The 27,998-nt window shown below is 26.8% G+C and overlaps 1 protein-coding gene across 5 annotated transcripts; it reads left to right on the top strand.

Annotated features, from left to right (window-relative positions):
- Window positions 1-7: 7 nt before the first annotated feature.
- Window positions 8-26,852, top strand: LOC132938479 (uncharacterized). 5 transcript variants are annotated; one of them, XM_061005334.1, is made up of 15 exons: window positions 13,206-13,364; window positions 15,216-15,664; window positions 19,558-19,728; window positions 20,957-21,054; window positions 21,130-21,384; window positions 21,442-21,552; window positions 22,387-22,488; window positions 22,559-22,795; window positions 23,604-23,801; window positions 23,890-23,940; window positions 24,024-24,277; window positions 24,354-24,576; window positions 24,642-24,729; window positions 24,797-24,893; window positions 25,506-26,852. In XM_061005334.1, the coding sequence occupies exons 2-15, from the start codon at window positions 15,262-15,264 to the stop codon at window positions 25,618-25,620; spliced, it is 2,403 nt and encodes an 800-aa protein (XP_060861317.1). In that variant the 5' UTR covers window positions 13,206-13,364; window positions 15,216-15,261; the 3' UTR covers window positions 25,621-26,852. The 5 variants fall into 5 exon arrangements, with proteins under 5 accessions (XP_060861319.1, XP_060861317.1, XP_060861318.1 ...); XM_061005335.1 differs by having other exon boundaries at window positions 13,206-13,427; XM_061005336.1 differs by lacking the exons at window positions 13,206-13,364; window positions 15,216-15,664 and adding an exon at window positions 8-698.
- Window positions 26,853-27,998: the final 1,146 nt, after the last annotated feature.

The raw sequence follows: 27,998 nt of genomic DNA, 5'->3' as shown, positions 1-27,998 counted from the left end.
GCTACAACCGCCGGCTGTGTGCCGCCGCCGCCGTACTGCCGTAGCCTTGCCGACTGCCTTACCGTACGTTGCGATAATACTCGACCGACTGTAACATTATTATTTATTAGTTTATTACGTTGAACGTTCCCTTCTTATCCAGTGATTCAGTTATTTCTACAATTATTAATATTATTATTATCATTATTATAATTATCGCAAGACGCGACTTTGCGATTCGTCTCTACTCTCTAGTCGTTGATCGTTATTGGCTGGTACGACCGTACGAAATTTACTAACCCAATAATCGCTTACGCGACGAGTTCGCTTGGGTTATTGTAGTTGAGATAACCGGTCGATTTACGACGCCGTTCGTGTCGAAAAGAATTCGGATCAAGACCCTGGCATAGGAGGGTGACCCAACACCGACCGGAGACGGTGACACCATGTCGCGACCGGATTTTACACCACTTCAAGAGCAGTGGTTTTCTAATCTCTTCGACTGGATGTAATAGGTACGAATCGCGATATTGGAATCGTTAGCGTATCTACAGCAACGAATAGCCAGGACTTGTCTGACGGGGACGTTTATCTTGGTGGTGCCCCAACGGAACTCTTGGATTCAGGACGCCGTATCTTGCCTGCCAGAACTACACAGGAGACTGTTGCAGCCACAGACATTATTTCATATGCAGACTTCACAATGAGGAAGCTGAGCGGTAAGTGCCTTTTATGGTGTCTATATTTTATCCTCTTCCACACCCCGGGTTTGCCCTTCAGGAAATCTGTTCGGTCTTTTTTTTCCCCATCTTGGCTGTTTTGAAAACGCATTGTACCTAGTGATCATATGACATTTGTCCTAACTATTTGCCTAGGAAATGATATATAAGCCATAAGAGTCTACTATGGATGACAACTTACTAAGTTATTTGTATTGTATTACTAAATACCTAAATCTAATGTGAGTTAGTTTTAGGTTGGTAGGTAAGTCTTGGTACAGTCGATTTTAATACAATCGTTTTTAAAAACCTACCTATTGCCTCAGATCAGGTTAGGTAAAACAATTTCACAATGATAGGTAGTTATCGTTTTTTTGTGATGCAAGTAGCTATTTGTTTTAGCTTATAGAAATTAAATTGAATTGAACTAGTTTTTTGTTATCAAAGTACCTACATAAAGTCATGAAAATATAGATATACCTATTGAGTTTTGTACTTAAATATTACCTACTAATTTTTAGTCGAGTATTTAGTGTAATACAATTAAAAATTTATTGTTATATTAACATTTATCATTTATACTCTTAATAGTCAATACTAAAATGTAATTAATGAACATTCAGCTCAGTTAGACAGATGTTACACAGATGGCATATATTTTATGAAACAGTTTTTTTATTCTCAATTCTCATGGGTGTGAGTATTTTGTATATGTGAAAACACAATAAAACAAAGGTCATCACTGTATTAAATTTGTTTATAAATAATTGATGTTCTCATACGTATATAATATCTAGGTAGTACTGGTAGTAGGTAGTATAATATATTATTTTATATTCTTTTTTTTTTTGATTTTCAACAGTAAATACCTAAGTATAAACAAATAATGAAATAAATTGTATTTAAGTTTTTAGTATGTGGATTTGATATGTCTACAGTGTAGATTACTATGGTTTAAACTGCAGTTTGTGTTATGTCGTTTATAATATATTAATTTGGCACACGCATATGGCAAACCATACAAATAATTCAAATTACTACTTAGCATAGTAGGTAGGTACATAACATTTGTTGAAACTTTATTGTTAATTTGCTTACACATATTTTTATAGGTAGTAGTTTTTTCATAGTAATTTTTAAAATAACAGATTATGAAATTTTACGTTAATATTTAACACTCTGTTAATTACCATTACCAATATCATAACATTTTTTGAACATATTAAGTACCAATGAGTAAAGTTGTAAATTTGATTTTAACAATTTAATGAATCAATTTTCCCAAACTTAAGAAGAAAAATTGTATAAGCCCTGGTATAAGCTATATTATGAATTTAGTAGGTACCTATTTGTTATAAATTATAATTTATAATAAATGTTTATGACCCTAAGACACAATATTAAAAAGGTGGGTAAGTGGATGTCAGTCTGCTGTACAGTAAGTTACAAATGGGTCACTGTAATGGATGGTGTTAAATTTGAATTCAATGATATAATATCATTGTATAAGAAAAAACGATTCTGAGCAAAAACGGTCAGTCAGCCTATGATATTACCAAGTATATTTGATGATATTTTTGTAAATAAAGTAATTTATATATAACCTATTTACGTGGAGCCTTGTTTTCAATTTTCAATCCTTAGCTATAAAAGTTGAACATTTTATAACTTTTTAATTATAAAATAATTATTAAATTATAAATTTGATAAATTTTGTCAAAATTTAAACTTAAGATGCTTATAAAAAAAAATGTGTGCCTATGTATTTTTAAATTTTTCAAGTGCTATTAGTGCTATTTTCTAATTTTCGTGATTTTTTCGTATTTTGTCAATATTTGAACTTTAAATGCTTATAAATAAAAACTGTGACTAAGGATTTTTAATATTTTTCAAAGGTCATTGTAACAATATAGTAGGAGCCTTGTATTAAATTTTCAAGCTTTTTTACACAACAAATAAAATTTTATTGATGTTTGTAGAATAAAAAACTAAAAAAAATGGAAACTGAATATGTCCGTAAATAGCTCAAAATAAGTCAAAATATTTGGAAAATGTTATAGAGTATAGAAAATGCTAGTATAAACATTCAGTCAAAATTGCATGTACCTACGGTCATTTGTTTTAGAGTTACACCAAAAACCAAAATCGATTTTCTCAAAAACAAGATTTTGCGTAAAAATTCCCGTTTTTCCTTAATTTTTCTTTTGTTTTTCATGTCGCTTTTGAAAACTACTGGGAAATTTTTAATTTTAACCCCCCCAAAGTACCAACTAGATTGACTTTCATATCAGAAAAGTTACTGTTAAAGAAAATCCAAGCACTTTTAATGTCCTAAAAGGTGATGACAGACACACAAAAAAAAAAAACATCATTGTAAAATCAATACATTCATCGCTTCGCTTAGAATCTAAAATAATTTACTATAGGTATATGGTCTAAAGGTGTATTTTATAAAAGAAAATATTACCGTTATAATATTTCTCTTTTTTTAATAATCTAAACAGTAGCTAAAATATTGTCGCCAAAATTATTATAAAAATAATAATTTAGGTAGTTTAAACATTTTTCTCAAGCAAAATCAGGATCACATCAAAAGTAATGTTGCCCCCCAGTGGTAACATACATTAATACGACACTGACTGATTACTATGTTAAATTTTTTTGAAATGTTTCCTTTTATTTTTGTTAGTGTGTTGTTTTTCAATTGTATTCCATAAGGTTGGTTTATGTTAGGTAAAGTAAAATAGCCATAATAAAAACTCTTAAAACTGCTTGTGTCAAACCCCAAATTCATCATGATTCATCATACCCTTTCTTTTTGCTCTTGAGTCTTGATTATCCTAGTTGAAGACAGTATAGGTGTAATAAGGGAATTTAAAAATATGATGATAGGAGAACATTGTTTATAATATACATTATAAATATTAAATGTGGTTAAAAATATTTTAGTTTACTTTACTATCACCTTGTTAGTTGTTTTGTTTATATTTTGACATACGAAGTACGAACGAAGTCGTTGTCGGATTACGAATGTTGTTAACTGTAAATATAGGTAAAATGTGAAATTTGCTGCATAGAGGGTTAAGCCATGTGTAAAAACAGTTCGGCCCCCATGTAATGATGCCATAAGAGAAAAAAAGGTAAAAAGTGAAGTAATTCATTCATTTGGCATGGTCATTGTGTTGCGTTGTACACTTGTACCCCCTCCCAAAAAAAAAAAAAAATGTAATTCTAGTCTGGTATCAATAAAGTCATTAGTGGTACTATATCTAACGATAAATGTACAGCACCTTTAATAATAATATAATTATACCATAGTAAATAATTATAGTCTATAGGTGCACAGATTAATAATATTCTTAGGTAGTAGGTACCATCGATCGCTATCGTATTTTTTTTCCAAGAAACTACATTTTTAAATAACACTAAATAAATGATACCTGTATAGCTGAAAATATTCTGTAAATCTGTTATTTTAGTAATTTAACACTGACGACTGATTAAATATAATTTAGTTTCTACCAATTCATCAATAAAACCGGAGAAGTCGCAGCAGCTTTATAATAAGTTTAGAGTTGTAGACTGTTGTAGGTACATCGTCAATGTTTATGAGTAGGTAGGTCACTGTAATGACTAATAGATGACGTGTTAAAATTGAATTAACTAATAAATCATTGAGTACGATAAACGGTTCCAAGCTGTCACTATTTCAGATTTCTAAGGACATTTTATAATTTATTTTGTCGAAAACATCGTATATATTATTGTTAACCTTAACTTATACCTACTTATGTTAATACCAACATGGCAACATAGGTACAGGGAACACCGGAACGGTGGTTTATATGTTAATACAACGGGAGTTAATTGGTTCGTTGCATAAATAGCTTAAAATTAGTCTAAATGGTTTAAACATTTCATTGTTTATAATTCAGTTAATAATGTATTGTAAATAATTTTAATTCATTTTTTGAATTTGTGGGTTCCTCAGAGCCAAGTTGTGTAAGTTAAAGAGGGTCCAAAACATAGTTAGCCTCCTAACTTTGTCTATAACACCGGACAAATTGTAACTGGTAGAGCTAAATTTGCAGATAATGTTGGTTGACCGGTGTATTATGCCTATGGATTTTCGATAATTGTATAATGCTATAAGCTGTAATTACCTACAACTTATGAGGAACATTTTATTACTTTTCAAACTTTTTGACCTAACATATTAATTTTTATCAACATTTGTAAAAATAAAATACTTAAATAAATTTAAAAAAAATTAAATAAATAAGTTTTAAATGTCTATTGGTTAGCTATCAATAGCTTAAAATTAGTATAAATATTTTAAAAATGTCAATGTCATATACAAAATTATAGTATCAGTAATAGTGGAGTGTTTCAAATTCTCACGAATATTTTTTGAATAATAACAAAAAAACGTTTTAGGAGAAATCGATATTTAACCTTTGAATAGGTTTAATTGAAGTTTCAACAAAACGTTAATTTCAAACGCCCATACAAAATGTAGATAATATATTGCTTCACGGTAAACTTTTTTTATTCTAATAAAAAACTTATGATAATATTGTACACAATTTTAAATTCATAAGTATTCAATTAAAAAATGTTATATTTTTAACTACATAATAATTTGTTGTTGAATTATTCTTGATTTTGTTGAATTTTGTTAAAATTTGAGCTTAAATCCTTATAAATAAATTATAGGTAACTAAATCATGACGGTTTTTTTTAATTGCTATAAGTATATTTTTTCTCACTAGCAACGTTGTATCAATCTTTTTATCTCTGTCTTACAAATGTACAGCGTATCAAATTTGAGTTCAGCAGAACCAATTTTGTGTGGTTAGCACTAATTATTTTGCCTGTTATCGAACTTTATCTATGTTTGAAGTTTTAACCGATTTTTAAGCGAGATATGGCTGATTTAAAACGTAATATTTATTTTATTTATTTATAATAATTGTTAATATTTTACTTAAATTTATCTCGCTTAAAAATTAAAATATTGTTAAAAACCTATTACCTACCTATCAACCTAAAAACAGATGTATGTTCTTACAATCTTACCTTTAAGTTTGATATATGCCTATTCATTCTAATATTAAAGCGCTAACTACACAAAATGTCAAAATTGGTCCCACTGAACTCATATTCGCCAACAGCACATGCGGTTGTTCAATTATATAAATATTGATTTGATTTATATGTTTATCGTTTAATATTACTTGTATTGTAGGTTACCATAGTAATCTATAAATTCATATAATGAGAACTATCAGACAGCTATTGGTAGTTGAAAGTTGAAATGATTATAAAGGTTGGGTAGGTCATTGTTTTGGGTGCGTACTTGCGTATAGTATTAAATATTAAAGCCTATCTATCTGTTATCGTTCACCCTGTAAAAATAACACTTATTGTTATTTTCGTGGCACAATCCCTAAATTCCAAAATCGGATATAAGTATATACTAATTCGTTGTGAAACGAAGGATATCGAATAATGTGGTGGTGCGTAACGACCGTGACTGTGCCTTAATACAAATCGCTTATTTATCAGTTATCAAAAATGCATAGTACGTACTTACTACTTACCTAAATAATGCGTAACGGTGTCGTCAGCGATCTACTTGTATACCACACGGTATCGTACACGACCAACCAAAAACTACATATAAATAATAGTAAAAAAAATATACATTTTAAAAAAGGTTGTTTTACAAAATAATTATTATTACTTTATTAGATAGTTACAAAAGATTGTTTCATTCATATTGGATAAAATATAAAATATTTAAAAAAATGTTGTACTAAAAAACTATTATTACTATATTAATCACTTACAAAATATGATTTTCGTGTCGTTTAGGAAATAATTGAAAATATAATCGTTTGATGGATGCATAGGTCCCCAGCATTCTTTCAACCTCATTTCAAGAAAATGGGAAGTTCCATTAAGATTCGTTTAGAACAATTATGTTTTGTAATTCGGCGATACATATTCAATGTTTTCCGCTGTATTGGCTCCAGTTTGTGGGTCTATACAATTTTTTCTCTATGATATACAGTTTTATGGATAAATTCCAATACTTGATAAAATTTTCAAAATGTTTTGATTTGTTTACGGACAATTTCAAATTTCAATTTTTTTAGTTTTTTTTTCCAATAATACAATTTTATTTGTTAGGTAAAAAGGTTGAAAATGTAGTACAAGGCCTCTAATATAGGTATTGCTTAAATAGCAGTTAAAAAATATTAAAAATACATAGGCACAATTTTTTTTATAAGCATTTAAGTTCGGGTTTTGACAACTTATCAAATTTAAAACTTAAAAATGAGTTTGTAGTTAAAAATGTATAAAATGTTCAACTTTTATAGTTAAGGAACACAAATAGGTTATTCTGTAACCAAATAATTTAAAAATATAAAAACACAGTTTTATTTATAGTTATTTTGTGTTAAAATTTGAAGAAAATTACATATTAAATAACCAAGAATAATGATTTTAGTTAAGTATTTTGTTTTAATTTTATAATATTAATTATAAATATAATATAAAATATCCACACTGACAAATCGTCACCGCTCAAAATCGTTTTTCGTATACAATGATATTATATCATTCAATTCAAATTTAATACTATCCATTATACAGTAACCCACTTGTAATCTGCTGTATACAGCAGAGCGACTACTTCCACTTACTCACCTTTTTTCATACTTAACACATCCAATTATAGTGCGAGGTACACTCAAAATCTATTGTATAGCTCAATGAAATCTCTGATTTTTAATTTGAAATATTATTTTGTTACGTATTAATTTTATATTCCGATATTTGTCAATGTATAAATTATTAATGACTACGTGTGTGGTCTGGTTCCATAACCTGTGGCATAGTTTAAGTTTTGTATGGTATATTAACAATAAGTTATCCTTAAATATTGTAATAATAATAATAAATAATAATCATTAAAAAAACATATAATCAACATAATATAAGCTCTGTTTATAAATAAATACTTATAAGTTATAATTAAATTTAAGTTATAATAAATACGACGTTTGGTATGGCATTTATTTAAATTTATAAAATGATTCCGTATGCGGTTATTTGAGTTTATTCATATTTTTAGTTTATTTTATTTACTTTAATTAATAACCATTTTTTTAAATATATTTAATTATGTTGTGTAATATGTAGTTCGTAATATCTATAATATTTCAATACAGGTTTAAATATGTCAATTTCAATGAAATCATTCATTTTTTATTTTGATGAATAGATGGAACATCAAAATCCAATTATTATGATTCCATACTTATATACCATATATTCCATGCCTAATTAATTCACAACAATGTATTCATATCTGTCATTGGATTTTGATACCTTTTTTGCTTTTATAGGTACTATAATTATTGTTTATACATCTTTCTATTCCTTTCTAGCAGTTTTTATATTTTTTTAAGTAGTGACAGGCTGTGCTGCAATCGTATACCATTTTAAGTAAAAAACCTTTCTAGCTCTATAATGACTTCGTTTTATCTTTCGAGTAAAAATGGTTGTTATCATACCATTATTTTATTTTTAAAAGCATATTTTTTAGTTTTTGTAAATTATTTGTTATGAACTATGCAATTAAAAAACCCAATATTAAATTTACCAAAAAAATACTAAAGATATCTTTAATTTTTATTTATTTACCTAATTATTATGTAGGTCCAGCTATTGTAATAAATTCGTATTATACTTACTTAATACTTACATAGTTATATTCTTATATATATATATAATATATATATATAACGAAATTTCGTGATAGTCTTGCCGTGTCATAAGGTTTGTCCAGATAAAAATCCTCGCGTAAAGTAAATATGAAACTAAATTAATAATTTATTATTTAGTATGTTTTTTTGTCGAGTGTTATTACTTGAAGGCAGGATTCTAATTCCTATTACCCACAGCATTTTTACTTACGCCGTGAAAATTATTGTATGTCTTTTCATTTTTCAAGTAAGGTTTCATTTTGGTAATAACTAATAATATTAATACTATTTTAATTTTAGAAAATATCATATTTTTTCGATCAATTACGTATTGGGGTTATCTATGATTTTTTTGTTGTTAACCTCATTTATATAATATTATATTATATACATATATATTTAAATTATCATTATATATAGCATAACTATTAACTATATTATAATTAAGTTTTATCAGAAAATATAATAAAAGTTTAATATCCAAGAATTTGATTAGAGGCTGAAAAGTACAAAGGTACCCATGTGTTCTTTAAAGTTTTAATAAATTACCAATTCAAATAAGATTTTAACGGGAATTTTAAGTACTATTAAATGTATTAATTCATCCATAATAAAAATAATAGGTAATAATTTATTTTGGCTTCGGTTTTTTTAAGGTGAATGTAGAATTAACAAAGGGTAAAGGTTCAATTATTTTGACCTATAACCAAAAAAAAACTTTCAAGTTACAGCTTGACCAATTAACGAAGTATGAAAATATTAACTACCTGTGCACTGTGTAAAGTGTACTATACTGTCTATACCGTCCATACTTTATACTACCTGTATTATAATACTTGAATTCTCAAATATGTAATCTGATTTGGTTGATTATATTTTATACATAATATTATACATTTATTCTTATCAAAATATTTTAATAATATAAATATATCAAAGATCTATTATCTAAATTGTAAAACATTAGATAACAGAATCAGCTTAAACCGTTTTCCAAAATAACATATCCCGTTTTTTCTTTAATTTAGAAACAATATTTTATTACTAAAATATAATATTTAAAACATTAAAAAAACTATTTGTATTATGCAATGGCCGATAGATAATATACGTTATAGCTTGTGACAAAAATATGTGGTTTATTAGATGTTTTTTATTACAACTCTGAACTCTTAGCTAGTCAAATAAAATAGTATGGCTCAACATTATAGACTGTCTAAACGTCATTATATTTTAAGTGCTTTATTATTGTTGTATAGACCTTGGTTGAAATTGATAAATATAAGCACGATCAAATACAATTTTTCAATTGTGTATGTATTAAATTAAGATAATGAAACAATTTAATTTATCCAAAATGTACTAATTAATTATTTTTACTGTAGTATATGAATAAAAATTTCAGAGTCAACAGGCACACCTATAATGTATACCTACTTTAAACTCCTATGATAAGAAAAAACACGTTTTTAGGTTTATTATTATTCATTTTTCATTTTAGGAGAATGTAAAATCACGATATTATAAGTTATAACAAATTACTTTTTAATTCCATAAACAATCATAGGTACCTATACAATATATTATTGTATTTAGTATTTTAATTTTGTGATGTGTTAGGTTCGCAAAGAAAGTTGGTACCAGTGTTCGGGTAGGTAATGCATTTTAGGTAGTCTAGGACATGTTGGACGAGTAGCCCTATATGGATCGAACTGTAGAGACGTTACCTACCGGGTCGTTTAACTTTTAACCATTTAACCAATAATATTGTTAGATCGTTTAATGTTGATAAACTTAAACTTAGCTTAAATACTTTAAAAATTAAATACATTTTTACTTTATTTTGTTTGATTAAAAAAAATTGATATAATATAATATAAAGTTAGGTAACCCTATAGAAATATAATATAGTTATTGTTAGTGAGTATTTAACTTAGCTTTTCCCATAGGGATATTAAAAGGGTTTTGGTACCTATATGACTTACACCGCCTTAAAATAATCAATCTTCGTGACACTAAATTATATACCCACCAACCAATCATAATATACACGGTGTCGCAATGTTATTGCCCTCAGATACATACACCAGCTCTCCAACTATGGGTTCATCGATCTAATTTCTGCCCAATCATTAAAATTTGTATAGATTAATATAGTTAATGTGAATTAATAATTCTACTTACAAAGAATTTACATAAATTGACCACCTCAGAGTTTTAAACAACACGTACCTATAGATAACAATTTTTATAATTTAGTTTAGGTAAACAAAATAATACTTTCAATTACACAAATGTAGCTCTTGAAAACAAAATTAAATAGAAGAAAATATCAACGAAACAACACGCGGTGAGACATTTTTATATTATATTATTATACATCATATAGGTAATACTCCATGATATTAAATTACATTTCTACTTATATTATGTAATTTTTATTAACTTCTAATATATGTTAGTTATCGTGTAAAAGATTATTTGACTCGTTAAACATGGTTGGTTTTACTGTTCTTGAAACTAATAAATTCGTATCAGCTTACATATTATATATCACGTTCTCTATGCCGATTTAAAAAAATTATAGAACGTACCGTTTTTATACAATTGGGTTTTTTTACTATAAACTTATAGCGTATTTATATAGATTATAGGACGTTTAGGAGTATTAAAAAAAGTTATGTATTGTACATTAAAGATCGGAAACTCCTTAGCGTCTTAGATTAAACCAATCGTGTTTTTATTCCTTGGTGCAATGTTAAAATATTTTAAACTCATTTTAAGGATAACTCAAATTGGCAATAATATTATGATGTACATGAATGGTAGAAACGTGTTGATGAATATATATGCACATCCCCATTTCGTTTGTGGCAACTAGGCCGGTCACGTAAAACGAGGTTTTTGTGTGAATACTTTCCCTACGGGACAATAATATATGCTATGGACTCTACCGTGCTTACTTTCAGATATAGAGCATTAAAAAAAAAAAAGAATAGTGTATATTGTCGTTGTAGGTACCTACATTCGTCAAGGATTTCAGATGTGATTCGTTGGTAGGAATTCTTCTAATCCCTATGCCCTAAGCTTAGGAATTAGGATACCTATTTACCAAATCAGGTAACTTCGAGTGATGCATAAATACAAAATATAATATATATTGTAAAATGTTAAAATTGCAATCATTTGTATATTTATGAAAAAATAATTCAAAAATAATGTTAATATTTTTATAGTAGGTAATATATGCTTACCTATTCAATGTTTTAAATATTATAAGTTTTTAATATAACCTTTTCATTTTACTTTTTGGATTTTACTGTTTAGAGTATATAATTAGTTATCAATTCTAAGCACTACTAATATCAATTGTTAAAATTGATTGTATTCAACCAAAAAGAGAGTTACGTTAATACAATGCTAGAAACGTGAAAGTGAAGCTAATCAGTAAAATACTGCTGAAATAATATCTATCAACAATAGTATAATACTAGACACCTGATTTTCACTTGGGAAATAGTTAACAACTCTTTATAGTCTATACTCTATATTATGGTATAATTTTCATATACCTATTATGTAATTATGTTTTAATAATCGTTTATCGAACTTATATTTATATACTGTAGATGTATACAAGTTATAAATAAATAAATAATTTCTTTAGTAATTTTTATTTTTATATATTTTTTAAAAATTATTGCTTACGTTTACTTTTTCCTAGTGTACTTATTTTAATTGTTTATCTATACAAAATTATTCTATTTCAATAGCTTTAATGATTAACTTAAAAGTAACTCATTAATGATCATCTTTGTTTGTATACAAGGTCATTGTTTTGCCTAAAGTGTGCATAAATCGTTAAACCTAAATCAGAGTTTGAGGGGAAGAGAAGGGGAGAAACAAGATGACGACCATATGGTGTGTTGTGAAATTCCTGGGCTACCCACATTTATTGTACCTGCCTGGCGCTATAAGCTACTTTCATCTGTTATGCATTTACATATACCAGAAATAAAATCTTAAGTTTTCAAACTTCAACTCTTGAATTTGTTATTAATGGTTATTGCAATAATAATAATTAAATTGTGAATTATGCGATATGCTATTTATAATAATACACAATACCTTAATACTTTTCGACTCTTCGTATTATTCTAAGTATTACATTGGTATAGGGTGATATTTTAGAATAATTTATTATTATGTAGTTTTGTATGTTACGGTAAAAGTAAATTAATATCGATAGAATCTCAATTGTAATAACTGTCCTTGCGCAGTGTCTGAATTGGTACTTGTACCAATTAATCTCGGTAAATTCTATGATATAAGAACTAGTACAATCAATTGGTGTGCCACCATGAATAATTTATTATAAGCAGTTTGTACTTTAAATAAAAAGATGGTAAATATTATTAGGATTTATACATACAAATAATATTGTGCCAAAAGTTCTAACATTATTATAAACACGTTTTGTTTTAAAATGACTTATGTGCTTATAGGTATGCATATTTTTGTGTGATATGTATTGGTACATTTATTACTATTATTGTATGCTTACATTTAGTTCAGTTAATATGTAATTATATTTGTAGGAACGTGTAGGAATATAATATTATTACATGTTGCAAATGCTGCAATTTATGTGAAACGACTATAGATGTCGCTGGTTGTTCTTGTTCGGGGTCCGCGTGGGTTTTGCGGTACTGTTACTAGTTGCCGTGTGTACGTTGAAGTCCGTCGGTGGCTGTTCGTACCATATTATTATTTACGTTAAATCTGTACCTATGTGTATTTAGTATACGTTATAATGTTAAACGAACTTTATTTCGGTTAGTTTTTTCGATACAGTTTCTGTGCGTTGTTTTATTATTATAGTTTAAACGTAAGTGACCGTGGCCATAATTTACTGTTGTTGTTTTTCATATTTTATAAAAATTAATTTTAGGTACTTTGTTATAATTTTTTTCATTAATACTTTATATTTCTTTAATATATGAATATTAAAACAACACTCGTTCCCTTAAATAACAATAATTATTAATTGCTTTTATATTTATTAGATTTATCAAATTACATAAATAAAGCTATATTATAGCATTTATAGCTATTGCTTAATTTTGGAAAACTATTCCCCTTTAGCCAATTTATTTGGATTGATGATTTTAAATTTGATTTGGTCTTCTATTGCATGTGAAATAGTATGTCGATCTGATAATATATTTTATTTATTGTATGGATTTGATCATTCTTTACATATTGCAGTATGCGTTAACTAACTTCGTTGACATCTGGTTTGGTTTAATGGTAACAAATAACAATACTTTTTCAGTATATAAAGGCGGGAAAATAACACGTCCCTTCTGATTCTAATATTTTTCCCCCACAAATTCTACCCTTCGTAATACACCACGGATTGATATCATATAAACAAATGTGGGTGGTTTAATAGACCATGCATAATTGCAGTATTTGTGCTACCAGATTGTCTAATAAATTGTTATAAATTAGCCTTTTTAATTTAATATCTTAATTAATAGATAATATAGATTACTAATATCATAATTAATAGGTTATTATCATTGATCATACTATGTATAATAATGCTATTATGTTTTTTTCTTCATATTTTTCCGAAACTAATTTATTTTAAATATGAAAACTAAATTTACATAAAATATATTGGTTTACTTTTTTTTAAATATTGTTTACCGCCTATATATTCAATACTTGATAGTTATAGTAATCGTCGTCTGCGTGCGGGTGTTCGAGATTATACGTGATTTCGTGTCAAAACATTCCTTTCCGTATTAGGCAAGGAATGTAATGTCAAGAACCTACAGACTACTGTAAAACAAACGTACAACATTATCTTTTAACCTATCATTCATCTTGGTCATATTTGTTATTTCATCTGGTTTCAAGGAAAAATTATAGAAGTTCAATATCATTTAACGGAACTAGGGAAAAATATTAAATTATTTCATTTTCTATTATACTATAGGTACTATTTCAGTTTTTTGTATCTCGCAATTCCATGGTTATTTGTCAATTATATAAAACGTAGGTATCTATACAAAACGTTATTGCTAATAAATAATAATGAATGTGCATAATATACCTTCCTACGTCTTATATAGCCTACACACTAGTTTACTCCAATTGTATCGACCTATAGTAACTACTTCGTACTATAATGACTCATTAAATTATATTTCTTCTACACGTTCATACAATAGTTTCTTTTAAAATTTCAACTATAACTTGTTATGTACTGTTTTGTATTTCATATTTTTAATATGTAATTAGGTATGAAAACAACCAAGTTAATAAACTGTATAGTTCTACAGATAGTTATAACTTATGACTTATAACAATACTATATACGTGTGTGTATACCGTATATATTTTTTTATAAATTGTACTTATCAAAGTACATATTAATATCATCTAATACCTATACAACTTTATCTGTGTAGTAAGTGCTTTGATAAATAAATACATAGTTAATAATCACCAGTTGTTCATAAATAATGATATCATTATATTCAAGAGTCCCTATATGTTTTTACTACTATAATAGGTCACGGAATCGCCCTTGTGCCACTATTGAGCGCATGCTTTTCAACTATTTTTTACTACTAAAATATTTGGCTTAATTTTACACAATTACCTATAATGCATGTTGTATGTTAGTTCTCTTCTTATTTCGTCCATATATTGTTTATACATATAGTTCAAACGAGTTAAACGGATGTATTTTGTTTGAACATTTGATCATCATGTCTGATATACGAAACAGTTTATGGGCACATCCACCCTTACCACCTGGCAAACGAATATTAGATCGTTCAAGCTCTGAAGACAGAAAATCAACTTTTGGATTTATGCGAAAATTTCCATCCGTCCGCCGCAATAGCAAAAAAGAGAGCATGATGGATACAACTTATGAAAGTTTCGATAGTCTATTCGAAGACAACGATATCGTTTTAGTCGAAACCGAATATGTTGAAGATTCCAGTAAGATCAGAAGACCATTTACGTCAATGTTTAGAAGCCGATCTGATGGAAATTTAGCTGGGTCTTCAATAAGTGGTTCGATTTTGTCTCACGAGTCTACAGAACCAAAAGGGTTTACCAAGTATCTGAGAGCGCTGAGTGGAAGTTGGAAAAATTTATTGAATAGTAAGTGGATAAAGAACAAGAATAAAACAAAACAATAGAATATAATAGATTCTTCTAGTTTTTGGGATTCGTTATAATGGTAGGTATGATATATGTTAACCTGTACTAACGTCGAATGTCAATTGAATAGTTCAAACGAACATTTCACCAGGTATAATATTATATAATGTACACGTAGGTACATACGATTTAAATAATGTATACCCGGACGTACAGCACTTATTCAAATCAAATGAATTAAACTTGAGAACTCAACTGAAAACAAAAAAAAATTATTCCTAGTTCGATTATACGGAATAGGCTATAATAATAATTCATATTATTGTATTTAATCGTGTGTGCCCATTGTCCAAACATACTTTTGTTTCCGTCTTTTCTGTTCCCCTAGTATTAACCAAGCAATCATATTAATTGTGTTTAGTAAGCTACACATATTATTTTAATATACGACTTTAGATCATTGAAACAGCGTTGGTGTTAGACTTAATTTATTTAGACTTTATTTATTACAAATAAATTAATAATAGTTTCAACACTTTTTTACCATAATGTTATGTTCTAATGACTCGGTAATCAATATAATTACCGTCGTGTTTTGATTACTAAATATATGAATATTAATATTTAATATTATCATAATAAAATTATATTCTTGTATCGAATATTAAAATCCTGAAAACTCATTATGAATTTTTACATTTTTCTTTCTAATAATATTTAAAATATTTATAACTTAAATCTATTTATTTTACTCGGGTTGTAAACAAATAAAAACTAGTTATTTGATTTAGATATTTTTACGACATGCATACAAAAACAAATATAATCTAATACAATTTTTTTAGAATTTATTGAATATTATTGATATTATTGTTAAAGCAACAGTTCAATGGCATTATTTAGATTGTAAAATGTTTTCAATAATTATAATGGTCATTAATACCTAACTTAAATGTAATTTATTTTAATGAGTCTAATTGTACATTAATAATTATTATAAAATCTAATAATGATACACTTGCTGCGTGTGTTTACATAATATACGATTTGAAGCATATGATTATTATAGTTCGTAAATATTTTGGTATCCAGTACCTGATCCTGATGTAGCTTGATTCTCTTAAATTGTAGTTAATACGCCCGCGTTTGCTGTTTCCTCCTTACAAAAGTACAACATATCAAATTTGCGTTCACCAATCTTGTTTTGTTAGCTTTAATATTGGAGTGAATCGATCTATTATCGAACTAAAGAATATCATCTGTGTTTGTACGGCTATTTGTATGATGTTTAAATTTTTAAGCGAGTTATGAGTAAGTTTTTCTTTATTATTCGCAAAATTAATACGATTTAAGAATGCTCATTTAAACTTGTTTGAAAATTAAAAACCGTAAAAGACCGACGTGCAGAATATGTTCTTTATGTTCTTCGCCTTTAAATTTGATAATAGAACAATTCATTCTAATATTAAAAGTTAAAACTAACATCAGAAAAATTGTTCTTCTGGACAAAAATTTGCAATGTTGTGCGTTTGTATATTATGCGGATGTGACGTCCCCTTAAGAATATAATTTATACGTTTTCATATTTTGTTTCCGTTTATAATTGTCTAGAAAATAAAAATGTGCATAATTAATTTAAAATTGTTTTTTTCTAAATTAAAATAAAATATTGCAAATTTAAATGCACATCTGTTAATTTATTTACATAATTAAAATTATTGATAATTTTTAGAAATGCTTATTAAAACTGTTCTGCGATCAAAACGCATCTAAATTAGCATTGTTTGATATCGTCCAATCTTGGTGTTATTGCTAAAAACAATCATTAAAAAAAAATGATTTATTGTTTTAATATTTTCTAATATACACCACTATTTAGTACGTTTTAATTTATACACTTAAAATTTTAAATTACCAATTCACTTTTCAAAATAATTCTCATTATCACTAGGTTTAAATGTGCTTAATCTTAAATCATACTTGGCCACAGATTTTTTATATTGATGTTTGATAATACCTATCTACATTTCACTATTTCAGGTACTTGATTTATATGAATAACTTGAGTCAGATATAATATATACCTATATATTAACTAAATTATTCCTTAATTACCGAAATGTTTTATTTAAAGACCGTTAATCACTAAAATAAAATATTAATTGTACTCTATAGTATGTATTAGGTATTCTATAATTTACTATAATATATACCTAATACATTATTAACATTTTCGTTGCCTTATTTTTGATTGGTTATTGTTTTAATATAAGTACCTACCTATATTACGAAGCAATATTATGGGTGTACTACTTAAATACTTACCATTTACTTTATTTTTACTTACTTTACGTGGATCTTGTATAAAATAGTCTGTTTTTTTATTTATTATTCAATTTATCAGTATAAAAAATATGTTATTTTAGATTCAACATTTAACGAATATACTTTACATATGGAGCGTTTTTGGTTTCATAAGTAGAGGTAATACATTTTTATTGAGCATCTACTTACCACGTGTCACCCTTAATTTTAAAACCAAAATTAACATCTGTTTTGTATAATGTTTAACGCAGGATACTGTTATGGATGTATACTAAAAGTTTAAGATCTTGTCTCTTATCAAACATTCATAGTTACCATATTATAATTTATATTTATAGATTTTTAACATAATATAACCGGATCGTTAAAAATACTATTTAAATAGTATTCAAAGTATTCATTTAATATGCTGATTGGTTAGGTTTTTATCGCTTATAGAGTTTTGTACAACTTTATACGTTTTTTAGTTTCATAGAGCTAGTTATTATTTTGCATTAGTGCATATTACAATTTAGCGGACTTCAATATAAAAAAAAAAAAATATTGACAGAATATTGCTTCCCACGTATGTTTTTTGTTCTTTTACAAAGGTGCAACACCTACATTTTAGTTGTATTCGCAACCACGCAAATTTCCAATTTAAGAAAACTGGTTTGGTATATTATATATTATATTATACTATATATAGGTCTTGCATATGTTCAAATCTGTTCAAAAAAATAAATCAAGGTCATTAAACATAGTAGTTAAGTGTTATTTTCAAAAATATGTCTATCTTATAGATCTATCCATTTATTATCATTTTGAACTACAATACTTTTCTACCTACTTGTAGTTACGCAAAATATAAATTATAATATGTTATATTATAAGGAAAATGTGTTTATTAATACAAAATGTATTCCTAGCGATCTAATAATGTTAAAGTGTTAACATTATTAACAAACACATGTCCGTTTTTCTTTTCGACGAATGTTAGGTACTTACTATTTATATTTAAATGATGTTTATGTTTAGTCGTAGAAGCTGTATATAAATTTACGTAGAATTAATATAATGTAAACGAAAAGTAATAAATCGAATATTAAGCATGTATAAAACACTGTAATGCAGTTATTTTAAAGATAAATTGTGTAATTTCAAACCAAAGATTAATTATAAAATAGTCTTAAAATAGTTAATGATTATTATTGATAAGTATAATAAATAATAATTATTTTTCTAAATACAGTGAAATAACATTATTGTTGAAGTTCAACCATGTAAATAAATCAAGGTTTTTTGCTTATGTGAATAGTGATTTTTTACATCCTTGAACTACCCTCCAAAAGCTTTTGACTTCGTTCTATGAGGCTCGACAACATAACTCCCCCTGACAAGCGCTTGAGTTTCAAATAAGTAGTAGCTGGCTTTTGTAAAATCAGAGCCATTGTTTAATAGGACGCTGAACCTTTTAAAATCTTTTATGACTTTATAGTAGATATACATGGAATATTATGTGTTATTATAAAATGTATTTTATAAAAAAATATTTTTTACTAAACTTATTTGATGTACTGATGTTACAGTTAGCAGTATGAACAAAACTCAGAAAAATGTTCCTCAAGTAAAGAAAGTCCCTCCACCAGCCATTCCGGATTCAGTTGCATGCCGACATTCAGGTAGTAGCTTTGGATCAACAGGATATAGTAGCTCCAGCGATGACGCATTCCTAGATCCAAATACTTGTATCAAACCAGGTAAAATTAATGGAAATAATGATATTTCTTGTATATTAACCTATAATTTATTTGTTTGGATACCTTTGGACCACTTTACATATCATTTTATGAAAACTGATCATATTGTACGACAAATATGCTCTAAAAGTTTTGTAATACCCTATCCCTATGTATAGATTAAGCATTCAATGCATGTGGTACCTACTTAAGAAGATGTCAGCGCACACTTTTGTTCCCTGCAACATAGCAAATATGCGTTCACTAGAAGTAAACTTGTGTCGTTAGCTTTAGTATTAGAGTAAACTGACCTATTATCAAACTTGAAGTTAAAAACGTTATTTTTGTTTGTGTGTTGGCGTTTTTACGATATTTCAATTTTTATACAAGTTATTAGTATGTAAAATATTATAATTTAAAAACGCTTTAAAATTTAAATATTTTAATAAAGTCAACATACAAACACGGATAATATTCTTAAATATAAGTTTTATAAAAGGTAAATTCCCTCTAATACTAAAGCTAGCAACATAAGGTTAGTTCTAGTGAAATCAATTAATAGTATACTGAAATCCTAATTTTTAACCTTTCTTATAATTCTTAGCAAATTGCAAAAAAATGGTGAAACTCATGGTGAATTTGTTAAAAAAAAAAAGTTATAATAATAATAATAACCTAATACTTAATAGGATACAAAAACCAGGTGTTTGCCATTTGCTTGTTCACCTCTGCTCAGCATACTAGTATGTCGTAATAAATCATTGCATTAAAAATCACATTCTGTTAAAATATTATGCTTTTCCTTACTTGTTTATTATATAATTTGTAATTTCGCTTTTAAGATTTAAATACAAGGTTATTCTAACTTGATATAATTAAAAAAAATGTACAGACAATTTTTTTATACACCTTAAGGCGTACTGTTAAAAGTTAAACCATGCCAAGACATGTTAACAACATTATTAAAAGAAAAACTGTATTTTGAAAAATCTATTTAAAAAAAAAACGAGTACTGAAATTACTTAAATACAGTATACATAAAAGCATTGTAATTAGCTGAGTTTTAGTCAGGGACATTGATGATCTACCATTAATTTTAAACTAAACATAATGACATATTTTTATATGTTTAAGTAAATTATATTCTGCATATATTTACATTTTTTTGTGACCCACGACCAAAATAATTACTTAACATTTTTTAACTAATGTATTTTGAAGTTAAGAATAATTTATTTTGTAATACTAGATATCTACGATGGATCAGATACTTATTGTCCAATTGGAAATAAATCACCATCGTCACAATTCAATCATCCAGCTTTCACATTTCCAGGATCTACTTCGGTAAATAAAATCAATATTTCAATATAATTTTTAACCTTAAATTTCCATTCATATAAATATTTGATTTGTGCTTAGTATTCTCACCCCAGTGGAAATATGAAGATGTATTACCACCAATTGTCGCTTCAGGAAGACCAAGGAATTGATATGACTCAAAGTCCTGGTCGTGATAGTCCTGGTTCTTCTGGTTCTGGTTCAGGATCTCGTCACTCAACGGCAAGTTTAGATAGTGGTCGTGCTTCAGGGTGTCATCTCCGAGGAAACACTCATTGGCATCCAGAACTTAGTCCGTCTACTAGGGTGGAAAGACTTCTAAATCAAGGGGTTCCAGTATGTATTTGATTTGAATAAAGTATTAATATTGATATTAATTATATTTATTCATAGGATAAAGATATAATGTACAGTTGGTTAGTTGATCTACATCTAGAAGAATATTTACCATTGTTCATATCTGCTGGATATGATATGAGAACAGTTTCAAAAATGACACCAGAAGTAAGTTAATTTTTATATTTCATTCTTAAAACTTTTAAAAGTTAAAAAAAAGCGGATAAGTGGATGTCACTCTGCTGTACAGTAGTTTACAAGCGGGACAATGTGTAATGGATTGTATTAAACTTGAATTCAATGATTAATATCATTTTATAAGAAAAATAATTCTGAGTGGAAACTGTTTATCAGTCTGGATTTTTTTAATTTTTATTATTTATTATAGCCTTTAAGTAGAATTAATATTATATTATTATATTTGTTGCTACGGTGATAAACAAATCGTTAGAAATTAAAATCATTTTAAGCGGTTTCTCGTAATTTGTCAGTAGTTTTTCCGTGGAATTAAATGACTATTGAGAAAATCGAAAAATTACCATCTTGATCTAATTTGCTAAAATATAAGGTACTATATGTATTGAAGCACTTCTTCTGGTAGAAATTTTGTATACAGGATATAAAAAAAAATAATAATAAACACCATTGTAAAACCACTAGCTTCCTCGCTCTGCTCAGAATCTAAAATACCAAATGCCAGTATAATATTTTTGAAACACCTATTAAATATATATTGTTGAATAAATAGTATATTTATTTATTTTATTTTTTTTTTCTTCATTTATATAAAGTTACAAACAATAATTTCATTTCATTTTAACTCTTAACAATGTTTAATAACATTTTGAAATAATTTGCTTCAATAAATTAAATTTAAATAGGTACATTATGCAATAAAAAATAGTTAATAGATTAATCTATCGTTGTTTCTAAATAATTGATTTACACAATAGAATATTTAATTACCTATATACTTCTTTTATTTTTATTTTTAATTTATAGGATTTAACTGCTATTGGTGTAAAGAAACCTAATCATAGAAAGAAATTAAAAGCAGAAATTGGCTTATTAAATATATCTGATGGATTATTAGACTACATTCCTGTAAGTATTGTTTATTGTACATTTGTGCTTTATTTGTTTTATTATTAATATTGTGAATGAAAATATTTAGGGATCATTAGATGAATGGCTTAGATTACTAAGACTTGAAGAATATGGACCAGCGTTAGAAGCTCAAGGTTATTCCACAATAGATGATGTAACTCAGTTGACATGGGAAGACTTAGAAGATATTGGAATAGTCAAACTTGGGCATCAAAAAAGATTATTACTAGCAATTAAACGAGTAAAGGATATTAAGGCTGGAAAATCATTTGTTCCTCATTCTCCATATATTATTCAAACTCAAGTGAGTAAAAATTATAAATCAAAAAAATTTATACTAAAAATATTTCTAAATGTAAAAAAAAATCAACTTAATCATAAATAGAAAAAAAAACACCAACAATTTCTATTAAACTTAAAATTATTTAAAAATATTTTATTTTTATTAAGCAATTAGTTATATCACTATGTATCCATCCACACAAATTTTACCATTATTTAGTAATTTTGTAGCTCTTATATAAAATAAAAACAATCGTTTATTTTTCGCAAAAACAAATATTTTGAAAATTTTATTAACACCATTGTTCTAGTTTGTTTATATATTATATTTTTTCTGAGAATATTAAATTTTGTCAACACTTTATGGGTTGATATTATTAAAAATAAATTACAACTTTCAAATTTAAAATATTTAATAAACTGTCTATTCATATACTTAATAACTTCACATAAAATTATTTTTTGCCCGATTAAATGTTCTTAAATATAAGTAGGTATTTGGAAAATTTATTTGTTTTATTTTTAAAAATGTAAACACTGCACTGCATATCCCATTTTTGTTTTATAATTTGATTAATTTCCCTTAGATTTTTATTTTCTTATACAATTTTAGTGGCCAAACTTTTTTAATTTTATTTATATAGTAAACAATGTGGCACTATGAATTATGAAAATAGGGATGTAAGTACACAAACTATTGCTCGTTTCTTTGAATTTTGTTTCTTGTAAAAGCATGTTGTGTATATTTAATTTGCATGTCTACCTTTTTATTTTTACAATGCTTTCAATTTGCATTCATTTTTATTCAAACCGTATATTGCATCCAAAAGGCCTGCATCGAGTCGCCATTAAGCATTGTAAGCAGCAGTTCTGGATGTGGAACGAGTATCACTAACATAAGTTGCGGTACGGGCAGTGTTGAACTTGATTTGCCACGTGTTCATGCCACGTATCACAGCTTTCATCAACCTTGGGAATTAGAGAGTAGCAAACAACTATATTGCCAAACAGATATTGTTCCCATCAAGGTATACATCTATTTTATAAATTATAATTTGCTATCATCATGTCTTGTTGCTTTTTTATCAAATTCTGAGCTTTTGTCAATTTACTAAGTCCCCTAGACCTACTCCGGATTCGAACTGGACACTCGAATTTCAGGAATCGGTAAAGAATTATTCCCCCTTTGATTTTTCCTAAATTATATTTCAAGTCAAATGTTTATTTATTAATATTAAATATAACTTTAGCTTAGAGGAACGCATCGTGGCAAATCATTGGAAAGTCTACATGAAAATATAAATTCAACGACTGGAGGTACAAGTAGCTTTGTTGGTCCTCCGCAGTGGAGACATCAGCAAAAAAGTTTTGAAGATGGTGATTTAACACCAACAAATGAAACATCTATTCTTCATGAATGTGGTGGTACACTACCTAGACCAAGAGGACTAGTTAAGCCAAGATTAATAGCTAAAGTCCCCGCTTTATTAACTCAACAAAATATGTAAGGTCAAAAAATTATACTAAATATTTTTTCCAAATATTCACTTAAATAAAATAATATGTATTTTTGTTTTCAGAGAAGACTGTTCAGGATTAAATACGTTGAAACGTAGACCACCATCGCCACCTAAACGTCAACAGTCTTGTGAAGATAATAAAAAGTGTCATCAAGTAACTGTTGTTGCTGATCTACATTGTATTCCAACGTTACAATCTAAATCTTTAGGCAAATGGAATACAGACAATATGTCTCCTAAACATAGCTTAGAGGATCATATTGGATCAAATGCAAGCTTTAAAGTAAAATATTAATCTTTTAAATACAATATGTAAATATAAAATAATAAATAAATACTGTATTATAGTCAAATTCAAGTACTGAATCAGATACTATTCCATTTGCCAATGAAAATGCCGGCACAATTAAACAGAGAACTATCAGATCTACAAATGGTTAGTCTATAATTTTTATTTGTTCTATTTAAATTAATATAATATTTTTCACTGTGTTCGATTTTAGAATTAATTCAACCTATGCTAGCTGAAGGATCTCATTATACAACTTCAAGTTATTCAATGCACTCAACAACAAGTCAATTTTCGTTAATGCCTCCAAGGTAAAAACAAATATTGATACTTTATAATTTTTACATACTATAACTGAAAAACCAACAAATGTAATTAACTGTGTAATAACTTAAATTCCCCAATAGATATTTTAACATTTTGCATATTTTATAATTATTATTGATGCTATGAACTGTTTGATTTTTGAACTTAACCCTACCAAACCAAACTTAAGGTGTTTTATATGGTTACAAAAATAAACAGAAAATTGTAGATATTCAAACCAAATAAAATGCCAAATAGTTTGGTTTAAATAATATTATTTTTTTTATGGCGGATTTGAGTTTGATACAAAATTGAAATAGGTTTGTTAAATTTAAAAAAAGTTTGGTTTAGGTTTGGGTTTGGCTCTTACTCAAATGGGTAGCATCACTAAATTATTATTACTAATGAGATTTTAACATGTCCATTATTATATTTCGACTATTACAATATAAACTAATCACTAATAATTAATAATTATTAATAATAGTAATACACTTAGAACGTATATTTTTCATTGTTAATTATATTAGTCAGTATTTCTACTATACAATGGTAGTAAATGCATATCAACATTGATTTAGATACAAAATATAATTTATATGTAATTTTTATGACAGTGGGAAAAAGGAGCCAGCAGATGTACTCAATGACATCGGAAATATGTTAGCCAATTTAACTGATGAATTAGATGCCATGTTAGAAGAAGAAAAAAGACAAGGTCTCAATGATTAAATTAATTAATTCTTTATAAGAATTAAGTTAATTGTACTTGCCTTAACTGTCAAAAAAATTATATTTGTTCCATCCAATCAAAAAGAGACAATTTTTATGTTCCTTTTTTGTTTCTGTGAGTTTTAAGATTCAAATAGCAAAAAAAAAAATTGAAATCTTATTTGTATCTTACTAAATTTGTCAATATTAGGCTATAAAAAAGAAAACACCAATTGTAAATGTACTCACTCCTTGCTCTTAAGTTTTAATTTAAAATTAGTTTACAATTTTAGCTGTATGGCTGATACTATCTTTATCTCACCTAAACATTATAAATTGATATGGATTGGAATCAGCCTTATGAATTTTATATATTATTTTAATAACCACAATTAACTATGGTATTACTCAAATTTATTTTTGAAATTTTAAGATTTAATATTATATAATTTCTATGCAACTAAAATACTATATTTGTTACTATTAGTGTAGACATATCACCTTAAACGTCTTCCTGTTTTATAATTTTAATCGAAAATATAACTTGTTTTTACGATTTAAAAAACTTTACCCAAGTTATATGGAGACATATTATATTATATTTCTAAAATATTATTTATAGGTAGCTATTTTAATTAGGTTACTAGTCAATCGTAGGTGACTTTATTTTAAAATTGAATAATGTATAAAATACTTTTAGAGACAACATATTTGACTGATTAGAGAGAGGTGCACACTGCACAGTTAGTAATCTTTGAACCATAAAGATTTATATTGTTTAAAATACCCAGTGTCCATGGATAATATTTTATATCTGTTAGTATCAACATAAATGAACTTTGGTGAAGCTATCTATTTATTTGTATTAGTTAAAAAGTATTTTTTTCACTCAAGTTAGGTGAACAGATCTTCACCACATGAGAATTTAATTTTGATTTTTCTTTATGGGCATTTCCATTCCTTAGCAAAATAACTTTTATATTGTATGTACAAATAATAACTCAGCTATTAGCATTTTATATAAGATACACCAAGTAAAATTATATTCAGTGGCCCGTGTATACGGGGAAGTACATGGAGTTTGTAAATGTTATTTAATGATTACCTAAATAATATTTAGAATCTAAACATTTGTATATTATGGTAGTAGGTTTATAATATAAACTGAGAATAACAATTTTATTATATTTATATACTGGTAGATTTTTATACCACAAATTATTATGTACATTAATAAACAATTTTGAATAATATATTGTGTTCATCTTAATTTATTGGCCCTAACCTGTTGTACTTGATTGACCAAAGTGGATTAATATAAATTATAATACAATGAGATAGAGGTCAAATTAAAATAATAATAGTTGATAATATCTATTGTATGTGCATTGATGCATTGGATAGGATAATTCAAAATATTTTTTTTTAATTTGATAAAATATAATACAAATTAGATAATAAATTGAAATACAATAAAATGAATAAATTATGAGTTATAATAATAATATGTGTATTTTTTAGTCAAAGGTACATAGTTATAAGTTTGAACTACTTTTCACCAATGGGTTCAGACAATCAGGGGTGTATTGGAGCATATACGGGAGTATACTGCGTATACTCATAACAATATTTACAAAGAAATGCGTATACTTGAAAAAAATATGTATTTTATAAGTATTTAGTATACGGTGGGTAAATGTTGAGTATACGGTGAATGGTAGTAAATGGAAAAGGGTATATTATGTTATTAATTGTTCTTAAAGATTTAAATTAGGCTTTTTAAATTCTATTGTGTAAAAATAAAAATAATATTTTACGATTGAATATCATTTATCAGTTATCAGGTCGCATACGGCAAACTCGCGCATATAACCTAAGACCGTGGTAAAATTGAGTGCAGTATAATTGTTACGGCTTTTTTGTTGATGGAACTGTTTACAGGCGCGAATCCAGAAGATTTTAACTGGGGGTGCTCAAAAAAAAAAAGGTAGGCAAGTAGGTGTCGCTTTGCTGACTGCTTAAAGTAGGTTACAATTGAATCACTGTAGTCGGTAATGGATGGTGTTAAATTTGAATTCAATGATATAATATCATTGCATAAGAAAAACGATTCTGAGCGAAAGCGGTGAGTCAGGCTATATTATAATATTACGATTTACGACGAATATTTGACGATATTTTTATAATTTTATGAATAAAGTAATTTATTTACCTATTTACAAGGAACTTTGTTTTAAATTTTCAATTCTTAGCTATACAGCTAAATATTTTATACATTTTTAACTACAAAATAATTATTAAATTTTAAATTTGATAAATTTTGCCATAATTCTAATTTTAAATGCTTATAAAAAATATTGTGCCTATTTGTATTAAAAAAAAATAGTTGAAATTAATTT

Source organism: Metopolophium dirhodum, chromosome 2, assembly GCF_019925205.1.
Source record: "Metopolophium dirhodum isolate CAU chromosome 2, ASM1992520v1, whole genome shotgun sequence".
NCBI classification, from domain to species: Eukaryota; Metazoa; Arthropoda; class Insecta; order Hemiptera; family Aphididae; genus Metopolophium; species Metopolophium dirhodum.
The sequence above is the reverse complement of the archived record's forward strand: the minus strand, read 5'-3'. Positions and strand labels throughout refer to the sequence as shown.

Excerpts from the sequence above, each read along its gene's own strand:
- LOC132938479 (XM_061005332.1), top strand. The coding sequence starts at position 15,169 with ATGTTAGTTCTCTTCTTATTTCGTCCATATATTGTTTATACATATAGT. Across the intron at positions 19,729-20,956 it reads AAATACTTGTATCAAACCAG|ATATCTACGATGGATCAGAT; the intron begins GTAAAATTAATG and ends TTGTAATACTAG. Across the intron at positions 21,055-21,129 it reads CATTTCCAGGATCTACTTCG|TATTCTCACCCCAGTGGAAA; the intron begins GTAAATAAAATC and ends ATTTGTGCTTAG.